Source organism: Balaenoptera ricei, chromosome 1 (assembly GCF_028023285.1).
Source record: "Balaenoptera ricei isolate mBalRic1 chromosome 1, mBalRic1.hap2, whole genome shotgun sequence".
NCBI lineage: Eukaryota > Metazoa > Chordata > Mammalia > Artiodactyla > Balaenopteridae > Balaenoptera > Balaenoptera ricei.
The window spans coordinates 75353062-75368390 of NC_082639.1; the positions used below are offsets into that span (position 1 = coordinate 75353062).

The 15329-nt window shown below is 34.6% G+C and overlaps 1 protein-coding gene across 4 annotated transcripts in view; it reads right to left on the bottom strand.

Moving 5' to 3' along the window:
* The window catches only part of COL24A1 (collagen type XXIV alpha 1 chain), a 389925-nt gene that overhangs the window by 86153 nt on the left and 288443 nt on the right, over positions 1 to 15329 (bottom strand). For all 4 annotated transcript variants that reach the window (XM_059925489.1, XM_059925499.1, XM_059925479.1 and 1 more), the window contains 2 exons: positions 5074 to 5127; positions 3315 to 3422 (listed from right to left, as the gene is read on the bottom strand). In XM_059925489.1, coding sequence (XP_059781472.1) covers positions 3315 to 3422; positions 5074 to 5127 — 162 coding nt within the window. The remainder of the gene's footprint in view (positions 1 to 3314; positions 3423 to 5073; positions 5128 to 15329) is intronic.

A 15329-nucleotide genomic window follows, 5' to 3' on the forward strand; every position in this document is an offset into this window, starting at 1 on the left:
ATGCCATCAAAAAAACTACTAGAGCTCATCAATGAATTTGGTAAAGTTGCAGGATACAAAGTTAATATACAGAAATATGTTGCACCAACAACAAACAATCAGAAAGAGAAATTAAGAAAAACATCCCATTTACCTCTGCATCAAAAAGAATAGAATAAATCTAACTAAGGAGGTAAAAGACCTGTACTCAGAAAACTATAAGACACTGAAGAAAAGAAACTGAAAACAACACAAACAGATGGGAAGATATACTGTGTTCATGGATTGGAAGAATTAATATTGTTAAAATGATCATACTACCCAAGGCAATCTACAGATTCGATGCAATATCTATCAGAATACCAGTGGCATTCTTCACAGAACTAGAACACATAATTTTAAAATTTGTATGGAAAACACAAAAGACCCCAAATAGCCAAAATTGATTTTTTTTTCAAGATTTTCAATCAACTTCAAGATTGCTTGAGAAAGAAAAACAAAGCTGGAGGTATCACACTCCCTGATTTCAAACAATACTGTACAAAGCTACTGTAATCAAAACAGTATGGTACAGGCAAAAAAACAGACACATAGATCAATGCAACAAAATAGAGAGTCCAGAAATGAACCCATACTTCTATGGGCAATTAATCTATGACCAAGGACTCAAGAATACACAGAGGGAAAAGACAGCCTCTTCAATAAACGGTGCTGAGAAAACTGGACAGCTACATACAAAAGAATCAAACTGGACTACTCTCACACCATGCACAAAAATACATTCATTAAAGACTTAAATGTAAGACCTGAAACCATAGACTTCTAGAAGAAAACATATGCAGTGTGCTCTTTAACACTGGTCTTAGTAATATTTTTTTTGGATATGTATCAGGCCAAATAAACAAAAGCAAAAATAAACACATAGACAATATCAAACAAAAAAGCTTTTGTTCAGCCAAGGAAACTACCAATAAAACAAAAAGGCCACCTACTGAATGCGAGAAGTAGCAAACAATAAATCTGATAGGGGGTTAATATCCAAAATATACAAAGAACTCATACAACTCAACATCAAAAAAACAAACAACCCAATTTAAAAATGGGCATAGGATCTAAACAGACATTTTTCCAAAGAAGACATACAGATAGCCTACAGACACATGAAAAGATGCTCAACATCACTAATCATCAGGGAAACGCAAATCAAAATCACAATGACATATCACCTCACACCTGTCAGAATGGCTACTGTCAAAAAGACAAAAAATAACACGTGTTGGTGAGGATGTGGAGAAAAGGGAACCCTTGTGCACTGTTGGTAGGAATGTAAATTGGTGCAGCCACTATGGAAAACAGTATGGAGGCTCCTCAAAAAATTAAAATTAAAAATAGAACTACCATATAATCCAGCAATTCTACTCCCAAGTATTTATCCAAATAAAATGGAAACACTAATTAGAAAAGATATAAGCACCTCTATGTTCATTGCAGCATTGTTTACAATAGCCAACATATGGAAGCAACCTAAGTGCCCATCAATAGATGAATGGATAAAGAAGATATGGTAAAAATATACTATGGCATATTACTCAGCCATAAAAAGAATGAAATCGTGACATTTGTGACAACATGGATGGACCTAGAGGTTATTATGCTAAGTGAAATAAATCAAACAAATACAGTGTGATATAACTTATATGTGGAGTCTAAAAAACAAAACAAATGACAAACAGAAAACAAAAACAGAGTTATAGATACAGAGAACAAGTAGGTGGTTGCCAGAAGGCAGGGTGATGGCAGGAGGAAAGACATAGGTAAGGGAGACTATTTTCCAGTTGCAAGATAAATGAGTCACGGTTATGAAATGTACAGTGTGGGGAATACAGTCAATAAATATGTGATATTTTTGTATGTGCAATATTGTAACTAGACATAACTAGACTTATTGTGGTGACTGTTTTGAAATGTATAGAAATATTGAACACTATGTTGTGTAAAAGGAACTACTCTAGTGTTGTAAGTCAATTATACTTCAAAAAAAAAAAAAACCAACTCATAGAAAAAGAGGTCAGATTTGTGGTTACCAGAGGTGGAGGGTAGGGGATGGGAAACTGGATGAAGACAGTCAAAAGGGACAATCTTCTAGTTCTAAGATAAATAAGTACTCAGGATATATGTACAACATGATAAACATAATTATCACTACTACATGTTATATATGAAACTTAAGAGAGTAAATCCCAAGAGTTCTCATCACAAAGAAAAATATGTATTTTTTCTGTTTAATTTTATATCTGTATGAGATGATGGATATTCACTAAACTTATTGTGATAATCATTTCATGATGTATGTAAATCAAAGCATTATGCCGTACACTTTAAACTTATACATGCTATATGTCAATTATATCTCAATAAAACTGGAAAAATATTTAAAAATCAATCACATTATATAATGTTTTTGAATGCATAAGCCAAAGATAGGAAAATATTAGTAATTAAAATAAAAGGAAGTAAGAATGACCTGGAATAGTAAGATGGCAGTAAGGAATGGAACACTTAAAATGAGCCTGAGGGAAACATTCCTCAGACAACAGATGGATTATGCAATGCTCTCCAGAAGGCCTTCGTGAAAAGTCACCTGTGACATTTAAATAGAGACTAGTGAATACATATGCATTTTGTAAATAAGTTTATGAAAGAGTCAAAAGACTAAATTGGATAATCTCTTAAATATTTTGCAACTCTTCTGCTGTGACTTTCTGAACAGGTCCAAATATATTAGCAATATAATTTTGCTATTACAGGTTCAAAAGCATCATGCTACCTTGTTTCCAACATCATGTAAAAGTCATACAAAAGATTCAAAATTAGTAGATGTTTTGGAGACTTACCACAGCTGGTTAGAAAAATAATCTCCAGATAAGCATGTGGAGTCCAAGCATATAAAGAAAACCCATTTTCAAGTAATTTTCAAAGCAATTTGTCAACCATGACAGCATAATTTTATACAGATATTAAATCCTGATTTCAAGTACAAGGCATATAAACTTTCCTACTTCGGAGTCATAATCTGATTTTTTAAAACCTTATTTCATATTTTATTTCCATTTTGAGATTTTCTTCCCCCTTTCCTCTTTCACGTCCAGAAACCACTAAGCCATTTAAGTTCTGTGGAATGCTTACAATTCTCCACAACCCATGGTGGTAGATTATTTTCAATGGAACTATTGCTTTCTCTGTAAAATTAATCAAGGGACAGAGCCTTTAGGACATGGGTACATTTCTTTTCCATCCACAGTGAACTCAGTTCTGGAGACAAATCAAATACTGACCACAGCACCTCTAGTTCCTCTGGCACCTTTAGGACCACTTTCCCCAATTTGTCCAGGAGCACCTCTGCTTCCAGTTTCTCCTGTGGGCCCCATTTGTCCTTTATCACCCTGTGGATGCCATTAGTAAGAGAGAAAAGTAAGAAAAAAACAAACTTATACTCAGATTAATTAACTATATCATATACCTGAATGGCTCCAGAGGATATTCTGTAAGCAAAATTCTATAAATAGTAACTTTGCTTTAACTTAATAGTACTACAGACCACCACTGACAATAATAACATACCATCGCTACCTACATTACCTTAAAGATATAATTAAAAGTAATTTTGGAAAAAAGAATATTAAAAACTTTGGCCAAACAAGCAGGGAAGATATGGTGCTCACGTTGAGTTACAAATAACCAATTTATTATTTTGAAATTTGTTATGCATTTATGTACGAATGCATGCATGCATGTATTTATTCCTGACATGAGAAAACACAGGCCCTGTGAGAAACCTATTTCTACAGAGAATTTCAATCCCCCAAAGATCTGTCTAATGCAAAAAGGCTCTAGTGTACAGTTCTGTATACTCAGTATCATCACTTACTTGGTTGGAGTTTGTTTTTAAAAATCTGTAACGTGTTTGTATGATTTTACATCTTTCTGAAAACTAGTTACCTTCTGTTTTCCAATAGGCTAACTAATCATTCTCTAATACCAAAGTACAGCTGCTTTTAAACATTAAATGTTATAATTCATTTTCTGCATGTTGGAACCAACCTCTTCTATTATTGATAATCAAGTAGACACAAAGAAAAATTAAACAGCGATCACAGTCAGGAAATTTTTGGTTATTCATAATAATTCACAGGCTTTCCCAAAGACACAGGCTGTTGTAAGGACCTGCACTGTCCTACTTGTAAAATCATTTAGACATGACATTATGTTTGATGAAAAGACACTTCAATATTGGGCTTATTTTCATGGGTAAGAATGGCAACTAAAATTTACCTCATTCACTTTTATCTTTTATTATCTTATACTGCCCCAAAATTATGAAAAAGATGGACGAGGTGCATATTCACAGAAATGGCAGATCCGATTTTGGGAACTAGAATATGGTGTAATTTGTAGTTAATTATAGTAAATATATTCAAAACTGTTGTAGTACAACGTGAAAATCATTTTTATGTCTCACCAATACTTGAACAAATTATTGACTCTATCCAAGGATGAATTATTTATTATAATGTGCTAAATTTTACAAACACATCACATTTTCTTAGTAAAATATAAAGGAAACAAATAAAACATATTGTTTTGTGTTTCTTAGTTAATGTATAGGAAAGATAAAATCAATCATTAACCTTTTCAATTTGGAAAAGTACAATTAAAACAAACCCAGAAACAATTCTAATATTTCTCTCCCCTAAATATTTTACTAAAATTGTTAGTAAACAGCACAAATTGTATAGTATTTTTCTTTTCTCTCTTTTGCTGCCCATGGTCTACTATGGTAAACAGGAGAAGAAAAGGCAAATATCTTTTCAGAAACTACAAAGTAGAAAATTTGACTTCAGATAATAAGTAATAAGGTAATAAGTACTCCTAAGTGGAATTAAATATTAATTTATACAAATGTGCCTTTTAAGCCAAATTTATTGTTTTTATTGTTTTATCTCCAGTGCAAATAAAAACACCACAGTATGCTATGGAGCTCTGGGCACATCAGAAGAAAGAAAACCAGCATAAAAAGACGTAAAAAAAAATTACCTTCTTTCCTGGACGACCTCTTTGTCCTGGCAGTCCCACAGTTCCTTCAGGTCCCTGAATATCAAGTATGAAAAAGGAAATACATTGTTAAAGATAGGACTAGAAAGAATGTTTAAATACTTATATCACATAATCACTGAATTGAACACTAAGTAAAACAAGGGTTACTTCTTAACAATAATATGTTTGTATAATTATTTAAAAAGAGGTCATGATGATTTAGAAGCCCAGCTGTTACTAGTGAGTAAAGTTCATATAAACAAACTGGCCAAGATAGACCAAATTAAACTGTTCTTAACTACAGAGGGAAAACAACTTAGTTTCAGTACACCCATTGAATTAGCAAGAATGTAATTAAAGTTAACCCAAATGCATCCATTTCAGCAGTTCTATGAGCTAGTATGGGTTCAACATCTTGTTGAATGTATAGTACTTAACATATATCTAATATACTGTCAAGGAGAATCTTAAAATCTCAATGAAGTGTAAGATTAAGCAAATATTATTTGATTTGTGGAAAAAAGGAGAGAGGGGAAATACATGGAGAGAGAAGAGATAGTCATATCAAACTGTTTAAAACAATATTTTCACTTCAATCTGTATTTTGTTTAGACAAAAGTAGACTAAAAGTTTTCCATAAACACTTGATTAAAGTAAGAAGTGGCTAAAATATTTTAAATGTCATGTGATTTTGCAGGTCAACAATGGTTAGGCTTAAAAGAGATCCATAGTAAGCCAGACTGCAAGTTCTAAAATAGCTAAAAATTAATCATAGCATTCCTTGCATTAGTTGGAAATGAAAATGGAAATTTCAAATTTGTGTCCCAAAGCTTGCAAACTGCAAAAATGATGCAGACAAGAAATAAATTGTGGTTTACCACTGTGCTACGGAGGCTCTTGATAAATATTTGTTGAATGAATAAACAGATACCTAAGGAAATGAGTCATGCCCTGTGCTCCTGAGCAAATGTTCTTCTAGCCTCAGAAAGTCCGCTGAATTTAGAGGCCAAGGTGGTTAAGTTCTACTGCTGTAGTTCTAGCTGCATCCAGAGGTTGAAATGATAGTTGCACTAACATGAGTCTTCTTTGTGGTTAACGTGGACTTTTTAAGAGAGGCTGATTAACATTCACAGAGGTTAACGATACGAGCATTTAAGTCAGACAGCTGTAGTTTCATGTTCTGGCTCTGTCACCTAATGGCTATATGACCATAAGTAGACTATTGGACTTGTAAAGTCCTCAGCTTCCTGTTATATAGCAGGGATATATTAATACTTCTTCAGAGTGTTACTAAGATTGAATGAGATAATGCATTCAAAGCTTAGAAAGGAATAGACTTATACTGAAGAGCTCAATAAATGTCAGTTCTCACTAATTTCTGCTGTCTTTTTAAAGTGCATTGTGTAATATTTAAATACATATAAATATAAATATATATACAAGATATTAAAAGGTATAATGAGCACCCATGTACCTACCACCCACTTTAAGAAACAGAAGCTACACACACACACACACATATACACAACTGAAGTCCCATTTATACACTTATGTTAGCAGACACATCACCTTCCCTCCTCACTCAGGTGCAACAATTGTCCTCAATTTGTTTATCATTCACATGCATTTCTTTATACTTTCACTCCATTTGTATATATTCCCAAACATTATATGGTTATTTTGCATCTTTTCAAACTTTCAATAAGCAGCATCACACTTTATATATTCTTTTGAAATTTTTTGAACACAACATTTTGTTTTTGAAATTATTCAGTGTCTCTACTTTACTTACATTTTGTTTTCACTCCTACAGGATTACATTTTGTTATCAAACCACAACTTATTCAACCATTTTCCTAGCAAAGAATTTTTGGTAGTTTTTTTTTTTTCCTGTTACAGATAATGCTGCAATAAACACTCTTGTGCATATCACTATGTGCCCACCTCAAGAGTTTTTTGGGTGAGGGTATATACCCTGGAGTTGAATTGCTGGCTTGTAGAATATATGCACCTTTCAGTATACAAGATTTTGCCAACTTGTTCTCCAGAGTGCTTTTGCCAATTTATATTCCCAAAGCAACGTTTAATAGTTCCAATTACTCCAAATCTTCCATAATGCTTGGTACTATCAGACTTAAAATTTGCCTGTCTCAAGGGAGCAAAATGATGTATTATTTGGGATTTCAATTCACATGTCTCTGATTATTAAGGAGGAATGAATATCTATTCATACAGTAATTCAACATCTATATGTGAATCTCTAGTTCCCATCTTCTGTCCAGTATTCTACTGGGCTGTCCTTAATGTCCTGATACTTGTATTTCACTCATTCTGTATATCACAAATCTCTTTTCCCAGCCTGGAGCTTATTTTCTCACTTTGTCCAGTATAACTTTTGACTAACACAAATTTGCAGTTTTAATGTAGTCAAATTCATCAATATTTTCTTCTTGTTTTATTTCTTTAGTGTTTAAGAGATCCTTACTGCTTCCCCTTCCTCCATGAGGTCATAAAATGTTCTCCAATTTAAAATTTTGATTTTTATAATTAGGTCTTTAATCTAATTGGGATTTCATTCTTTTGTGTGTTTGTACTTTGATGTGAAGGAGAGATTTGTTTTCTTCCATTTGGATAACCAATTGTACCAGTACCATTTACCGAATATTACATCCTTTCCTTATAAATCTGCAATGCATAATCAATTTATTAAACTTTAAGTTTCAAAATATACTCAGATCTGAGTCTACATTCTATTTCCATTGGTCTATTTGTCTATCTGTGAATGAATGACACTGACTAAATGACTAGCTTCAACAATAAGTTACGATATCAGGTAGGGCAAGTTCTCCCTTTCACATACCACTCCCCACCAACATCAGCAACCTGTTCTTGAAAACTGTCTTGATATTGGACTTTTGATCTTCCACATACATTTTAAAACCACTTTTCATCAATCCAGTTATATAAAAAAATCCTGTAGAGATTGTGACTGAAACTGTACTGAATTTATAAGGGAGAGTTAAATTTTTTTGATATTGAGTTTTCCTATCCATGAAATAGCTCTCCATTTATTTAGGTCTTTGTTAATAAACTACTACACACTTTTTTTTCAATAAAATTTTGCAAATCTTTTGTTAGATTTATTCCTAGGTACTTAATTTTTGCTGATTGTATTGGATTTTATTTTAAAATTGTATTTTTAAAAGTATTCTGTTTCTTGCTGGTAGAAAAGATGGAATCATTTTTTTTTGGTATATTAATTTTATATATAGCATCTTGCTAAACTCTCATGAATTCTAATAATCTGTCTGTAGATTACTTCTCTCATTTTACTGTACTGGCTGGGACCCTGAGTAAATGTGGAATAGAAATGGTAAATAGTAGTGACCTTTGCTCATTTCTTTTAAGTTTCACCATTAAGTATCATAGTCAACGTATGGAAGTTAAATTTTACTAAATGCTTTTTGTTTCATCTATTGAGATGATATTTTTTCTTCAATTTGTAAATATGTGACTTAATTTTATAATTAAAAAAAATGTTAGACCTTTGTTGCAATACTAACAGGGAATTCATAAATCCCTTTATCCTGTCAGTACTCCAAAATGGTACTGAATTCAAATACTCAGGTATCAGCTGAAAACCATGGCATGGCAATGCTACCTGCCAACCAACAATTCAGTTTAGGCATCACTGTAAGTTATATATTTAAATATCATACATTTAATATTTAAACATTATATGTTTAAATATTAAGAAAAATTTGTGGATAATGCAAAAATAACAGCTCTGACATAAGTGACAAGCATAAGTAAGTTTCACAAATGTGTATAATTGAGACATTTGTTATTATTCTGAAAGATGACTTACACATTCATCTCTATCTTCAAACCTCTATTCCCTCCTCATTTTCAAGTTAACAACCTTGCTTCATATCTGAGAGATAGTAGCAATTAAACAAGAGCCATCTCCTCTTCCCGACACCCAACTTACCAATACACCTACTTATGCACTCACATATTCTGCTTCTCTTCTCTTACAAAAGAAGTGTATTTGTTTCCTGCCTGAGGCCAGCTCCTCACTTAACACGTATAAGAAGCCCATGTCCTCTCACTTATTCAGGGCTCTCTCTTCTGAAAACATCCTCCTTTCACTTGCACTATCAATTTTTCTCTCTTGACTGGATCATTTCCAATAGTATTCAAATATGCTAAATATTACTCATTAAAAAAAATCCTTCCTTGGGGCTTCCCTGGTGGCGCAGTGGTTGAGAATCTGCCTGCCAATGCAGGGGACACGGGTTCGAGCCCTGGTCTGGGAAGATCCCACATGTTGCGGAGCAACTAGGCCTGTGAGCCACAACTACTGAACCTGCACGTCTGGAGCCTGTGCTCCGCAACGAGAGGCCGTGATAGTGAGAGGCCCGTGCACCGCGATGAAGAATGGCCCCCGCTCGCCGCAATTAGAGAAAGCCCTCGCACAGAAACGAAGACCCAACACAGCCAAAAATAAATAAAAACAAAACAAAACAAAAAAAACTATAGTAACATTAAAAAAAAAAAAAAATCCTTCCTTGATCTCATGTCCCTCCCTTCCTTCCTACCTTCCTTTTGTCTTTTCCATTCTCTGATTCAATTTCTCATGTACTTTTCTAGCAACATTTTCTGCTCCCCCTTCACAGCAAAACTTTTGAAAGACTTGTTTATGCTCATTGTCACTATTTCCTTACTCTCATTCTCTCTTCGTTTGGGCTTTTGTTCTTACCACACCTCTGAAATTGCTCTTTTTCAGGTCACCAACTGACTTCCATATAGCCATCTCCAATGGCTGGTTATCCGACTCATTTTATTGGAAACTTCTTTTTCATTCTTGAAACTTTTTAAAATCTTTGTTTTTATGGCAGCACACTTCCCCGATTTTCCACTTACTTATATCTCCTTATATGCTGGCTCCTTCTCTGCCCAACCATTTAATGTTGGAGTGCCCTCTTCTCTTTTCTCTTTTTAGGTGATCTCATCCTGTCCCTGTGGCTTTAAAGACCATCTATATTCTAATGTTTCCTAAAATCATATCACCTGTCCTGACTGCACCACTGACTTTCTGATTTACCTTCAGCATCTCTTCTTGAATTTCTAATGGGCATCTTAAACTTTGTGTGTCCCAAACTGAACTCCTGGAATTCCCTCCTTGAACCCCTAAACTGCTTCTCAGTTTTCCCCATCTCCTTTGTTAATAGGGCAATATTTTGAAAATTACTAAAATACTTTTCTATTTTGCCTTTTTGATTACATGGACTTTATCCTATTTAGCCCAAGGGATTCATATGCACAGGGGTTGAATATATTAAGAGATGATGTTTCCATTTTGTTTCTAACTTTAACATTTCACAAGCTGAGCCTGGGGCACCCAGCACACAAGGCTGTCTTAAACTGTAGAGAAGACACACTTTCCATTTATCACAGTAGAACTCTAAGGCTTTTACTAGATGGTAGAAGGATGAGGATATGACATAGGGGAAGTAAAGAGAAAGCTTAAGACTTTTCCTTTGCCCCCAGGAGAATCTGGGAAGGCAAAGAGGGAGAGAGAGAGACATTGGTGTTCAGATTTCCCTCATTCTGAGTTTTGGCAGAAAGAGACCCTTGTTCCCTACTACTCATTCAGGATTCAGAAAAGGTATCTTTTCTCTAGCTATCACATGGTTTATGGCTATATCAATTTGGCTGCTCAGCAAAGTCAAAATGAGGAAGACCATATTGTTATATTTTCCTGAGCTACTCCTTGATTCCTATATGATGTAGAAGGGAACTAAGAAACACCTGGGGAGCTTGCGTGTGTGTATCGGTGGCCATTACTCTAGGAAGATGCGGCTCTGTAGTAAGGGCTGAAGAGCAGACTGCCTGGGCTAGAGCTGAATGAAAATCACAGCAGACCTCAGAGGGATCTAATGATTAGCGGATGCTGACAGGCTATTTAAGCAAGGGAACACCCCCCAGAAAGAAATGAAAATGACCAGCTTAGAGACATCATCACCAAAGGCCACGAGGGTGGGCAGTAAGCAAACTGACAAGGGACATTATCACGTCCCAATCCGTACGAATAATACCTGCCTCTAGATCTAAGGCCTCCTCGTCTTTGTCACCACAGCAAACACAGACTTAATATTAGAAAGGAGTAAAAGAGGGAGGTGGAAGATGGGTACATCTGAGATACTAAGCATCATAAGAGTCTGAGCACTACCTAAAGAGACGACTAAATTACAGGAACAGATTAAGCTTTCAATTGAATTGGATATAAAAATTTTCTCTCTGTCTCCCCCAATTCCCCAACCACTCCTCACTAATCAGTAAGTTAGGGCTTGTGAGGAAAACCAGATGAACCTGAAATAAAGAAATTACATATTTGCAAATGTGTAAGTACCAACTTGTAACCCTATTACACACTTAATGGTATGATCAACCACTCCGTTGCTCCGCCTAAAAACCAGGATTTATTCTTTATTATATTTTCCGTCTTTCTCAACATCTAAACCATGAGCAAATCCAGTCAACTCTATCTCCAAAATATCTTGAATCTGATCATTATTTACTATCTCTATTGCTCCCCTGAATTCCAAATCGCCCTATCATTTTTTTCATCTACACGACTGCCACAGACTTCTAAGTGGTTTGGTCCACTTTTACCCTTACATTCCATTTCTTTGAAATAACACAAATGATCACCAACAATGTTAATCAAGCATCTCTCCCTGTGTAAAACCTTCCAGATGGCTGTCCATTGCAAGTAGAGTAATCTTCAAACCTCTTATCATGGTCTATAATCCCCTACATGATCTGCCTCCCTCCTATTTCTCTGACATTGTGTTTCCCAGTTATTTACCATACTCTAGCTACTTGACCACCACCACCCCCCCTTTTTTTAAATAGGGCATTTAATAAATGCCCTTTCTACCTTGGGGCATTTGCATTAGATGTTTCCTCTGCCTAGAAAGCTTTTTTTCAGATATTCACATGACTGGCTTCTTCTTATCCTTAGGCATCTGGCTCAACGTAACCTCATGTAATCCTTCTGTGGCCATCCCAATTAAAGTAGCCCCTTTATCAGGGCATTCTCTATCCCATTACTATGTTTTATGTTCTTCATAGCACTTATCACTATCAGAAATTATTATTCTTGTTCACACTGCCTTTCCACACTACATGTTGCATGACAGCAGAAACCTTGTCTGTTTAGTTCATTGTTGTAACATTAGTGCCCAGAACTGTGTCCAACATATAATTGATGCTTAATAAATATTTAATAAATGAATGATAGAATGCATGCCCAAAGCAGAAAATATTTAGCCTTAATCAGACAGTAGCTAGTCTACTAGGTATTTATTTGTAAATAAATAACAACTTAAAGAACATTTACTATCTGTTGGAAGTAAAACCAAAGTCCGTGAATAAAAGGCAAAGGGTAGTGACAGATTTTTATACTACTTTTTAGCTTCTAGGAAATAGAACATATGGATCTACTAGGAACCTTTTGCACAGTAAACTTTCATACATATTTGAAGAGCTCATTATGTGTGAGAAAAGGGGTTGCCTGTGCTCTAAGCTGCGTTTTCTTCTGTCATTATAATCAGAAAGATCTCTCCTGGTTCTTCTGTTCACTTTTTTCCTCTTTAAAGATAGTTTGTTTTTCTTTGGGGAGTGGTGGTGGTAAACTTCCATTGATATTAGGCTGGTTTATTTTAGTGCTTGTTCTGAAATGTGTATGTAATATTTTGCTCCAAAATGTTGGGTTTTAAAAGTTTAATAAGACGCACTGCAACCCATTTGTATAATTAGAGGCTTGCAGAAGAGACTGGAAGAAAAAGCAGCAGTTTCTACAATGTGCATGTTTTAATAGATTTCTTCAATGATTAAAGAAATAAGAATGCTTTTAAATAAATGTCATGTTGACAGAGAATAGTTGGCTTGATGTTCAGCCTACTTAAAACACAGAGGAAGGATTTGGGATTCCCTACTGATTATTTTAAACTTTGTTGAGAGTAGCTGTATTGTCTCAGAAGTAACACATCACATATATTTTTTTAAACAATTTTATTGAGATATAATTCACATACCATATTATAAATCCATTTAAAGTGTACAGGTCAATGGTTTTTAGTATATTCACACAGTTGTGCAACCATCACCACAATCAATTTTAGAATCAATTTCCATCATCCCAAAAAGAAACCCTATACCCACTAGCAGTCACTACCAGTTTCCTCCCAACCTCCCCAGGCCTAGGCAACAACTAATTCACTATCTGTCTCTAGAGATTTGCCTGTTTGGGACATTTCATATAATATGTGGTCTCTCATGACTGGCTGCTAGGCATAATGTTTTCAAGGTTCATCAATGTTGTGGCATGGATCAGTATATTACTTCTTTTTATTCCAAATAATATTCCATTGTGTGAACATACTACATTAACTAATAGACATTTGTTAATTGATGACCATTTGTGTTGTTTCTACTTTTTGGCTATCATAAATAATGCTGCTATGAGCATTCATGTAAATGTTTTTGTTTGAATCCTGTTTTCAATTCTCTTGGGTATATATCAAGAACTGAAGGGTCAAATGGTAACTCTGTTTTTAACATTTTGAGAGACTGCCAAACTGATTTACAAAGTGGCTGCACAATTTTACACCCCACCAATGATGTATAAGGATTCCAATTTCTTTACATTCTCATCAACACTTGTTATTTTCTGTTTTCTTTTCCTTATTGTAACCACCCTAGTGGATGTGAAGTGGTATCTCACTGTAGCTTTATTTGCATTTTCCTAACAGCTCATGATGTTGAGCATCTTTTCATGTGCTTATTTGCCAACTGTATATTTTCTTTGGAGAAATATCTGTTTAAAGACTGCTCATTTTTCAATTGGGTTGTCTTTTTATTATTGAGTTGTAAGAGTTCTTTATATATTTTGGATACCAGTACCTTATCGTTTACAATTTGCAAATAATATTTTCTCCCATTCTATGGGAGTCTTTTCACTTTCTTGATGGTGTTCTTTGATGCATAAAACTTTTAATTTTAATGGAGTACAATTTATCTATTTTTCCTTTTGTTACTTATAATTCTGGTGTTATCTAAGAAGGCTTTGCATAACCCAAGGTCATGAAGATTTACTCCTATGGTGTCTTCCAAGACATTTATAGTTTTAGCTCTTACATTTAGGTCTATGACCCAGTTTGAGTTAATTTCTGTGTATAATATAAGGGAGGATCCAACTTAATTATTTTGTGTGCGGATATCCAGTAGTTCGAGCATCATTTGTTGAAAAGACCATTCTTTCCCTCACTTAATTGTCTTGGTACATCACATGCTTTGGTAATTCAAATTTATTTTATCTATTTCTTTTTCCTGGAATTTATTTTATGCCTTGCGATAGCCAATAACACTAGACATTGTTAAACAAAGTTTGGAAGTTATAGAGAGTGCTCCCATCAGAGACAATGTTTTTCTTCTGCTTGAAACCTTTCAGTGGCTTCTTACTACACTTTAAATAAAACCCAAATTTTTACCATGGTTTAAAAGGTCCATCATGATCTGCTTTCTACCTATTTCCTCAAGCTCATCCAAACAACTTTTCACTATTCACTATGCTATAATAGCCTCCTTTAACTTTTCCAAAAATACCTAAATCATTCTCATCTCCACATCTTGGCCCTTGCTATTCTATCTACCCTGAAGCCATCTCCCAAAGTTCTTTGCATGACTGGCTCCTTTTCACTCCTCAGGTCTCAATTCAATCCTCCCCTATCTAGAGAAGACATTCCTCACTGCCCTAGTGTAAATAGTTTCTCTATCCATAACTAGTTGGCGTCCCCCTTCCCTTAACCAGTTGTTCTTTATCATCAGCCTGTTTATTTTCATCATTGCATTTATCACAACCTGCAATGATCTTGTCTAATGTCAGTTTTCTCCATGATATTATCAAATCTGAGATCAGGAGCCTTGCTCCTCTCGTTCCCCATGGTGTCCCCAAGGCTTAGCAGAGTTCTTGGCAGAGTTCTCTCATTGAAAGAACTCATAAACTTCACTGAATTAGTGAATGGACAAATACATTTTAGAGAGTCATAGTTTGTAAGGCTAACATAAATTTAGAAACATCCAAGCTAATGCTTTTTTAAGGCTATATAAGCTTTTTGTCTCAAAAAAGCCTATATAGAAGCTACTATGTTAAATAGACATGCAAGGATCTTTTCTGATTCAAGCAG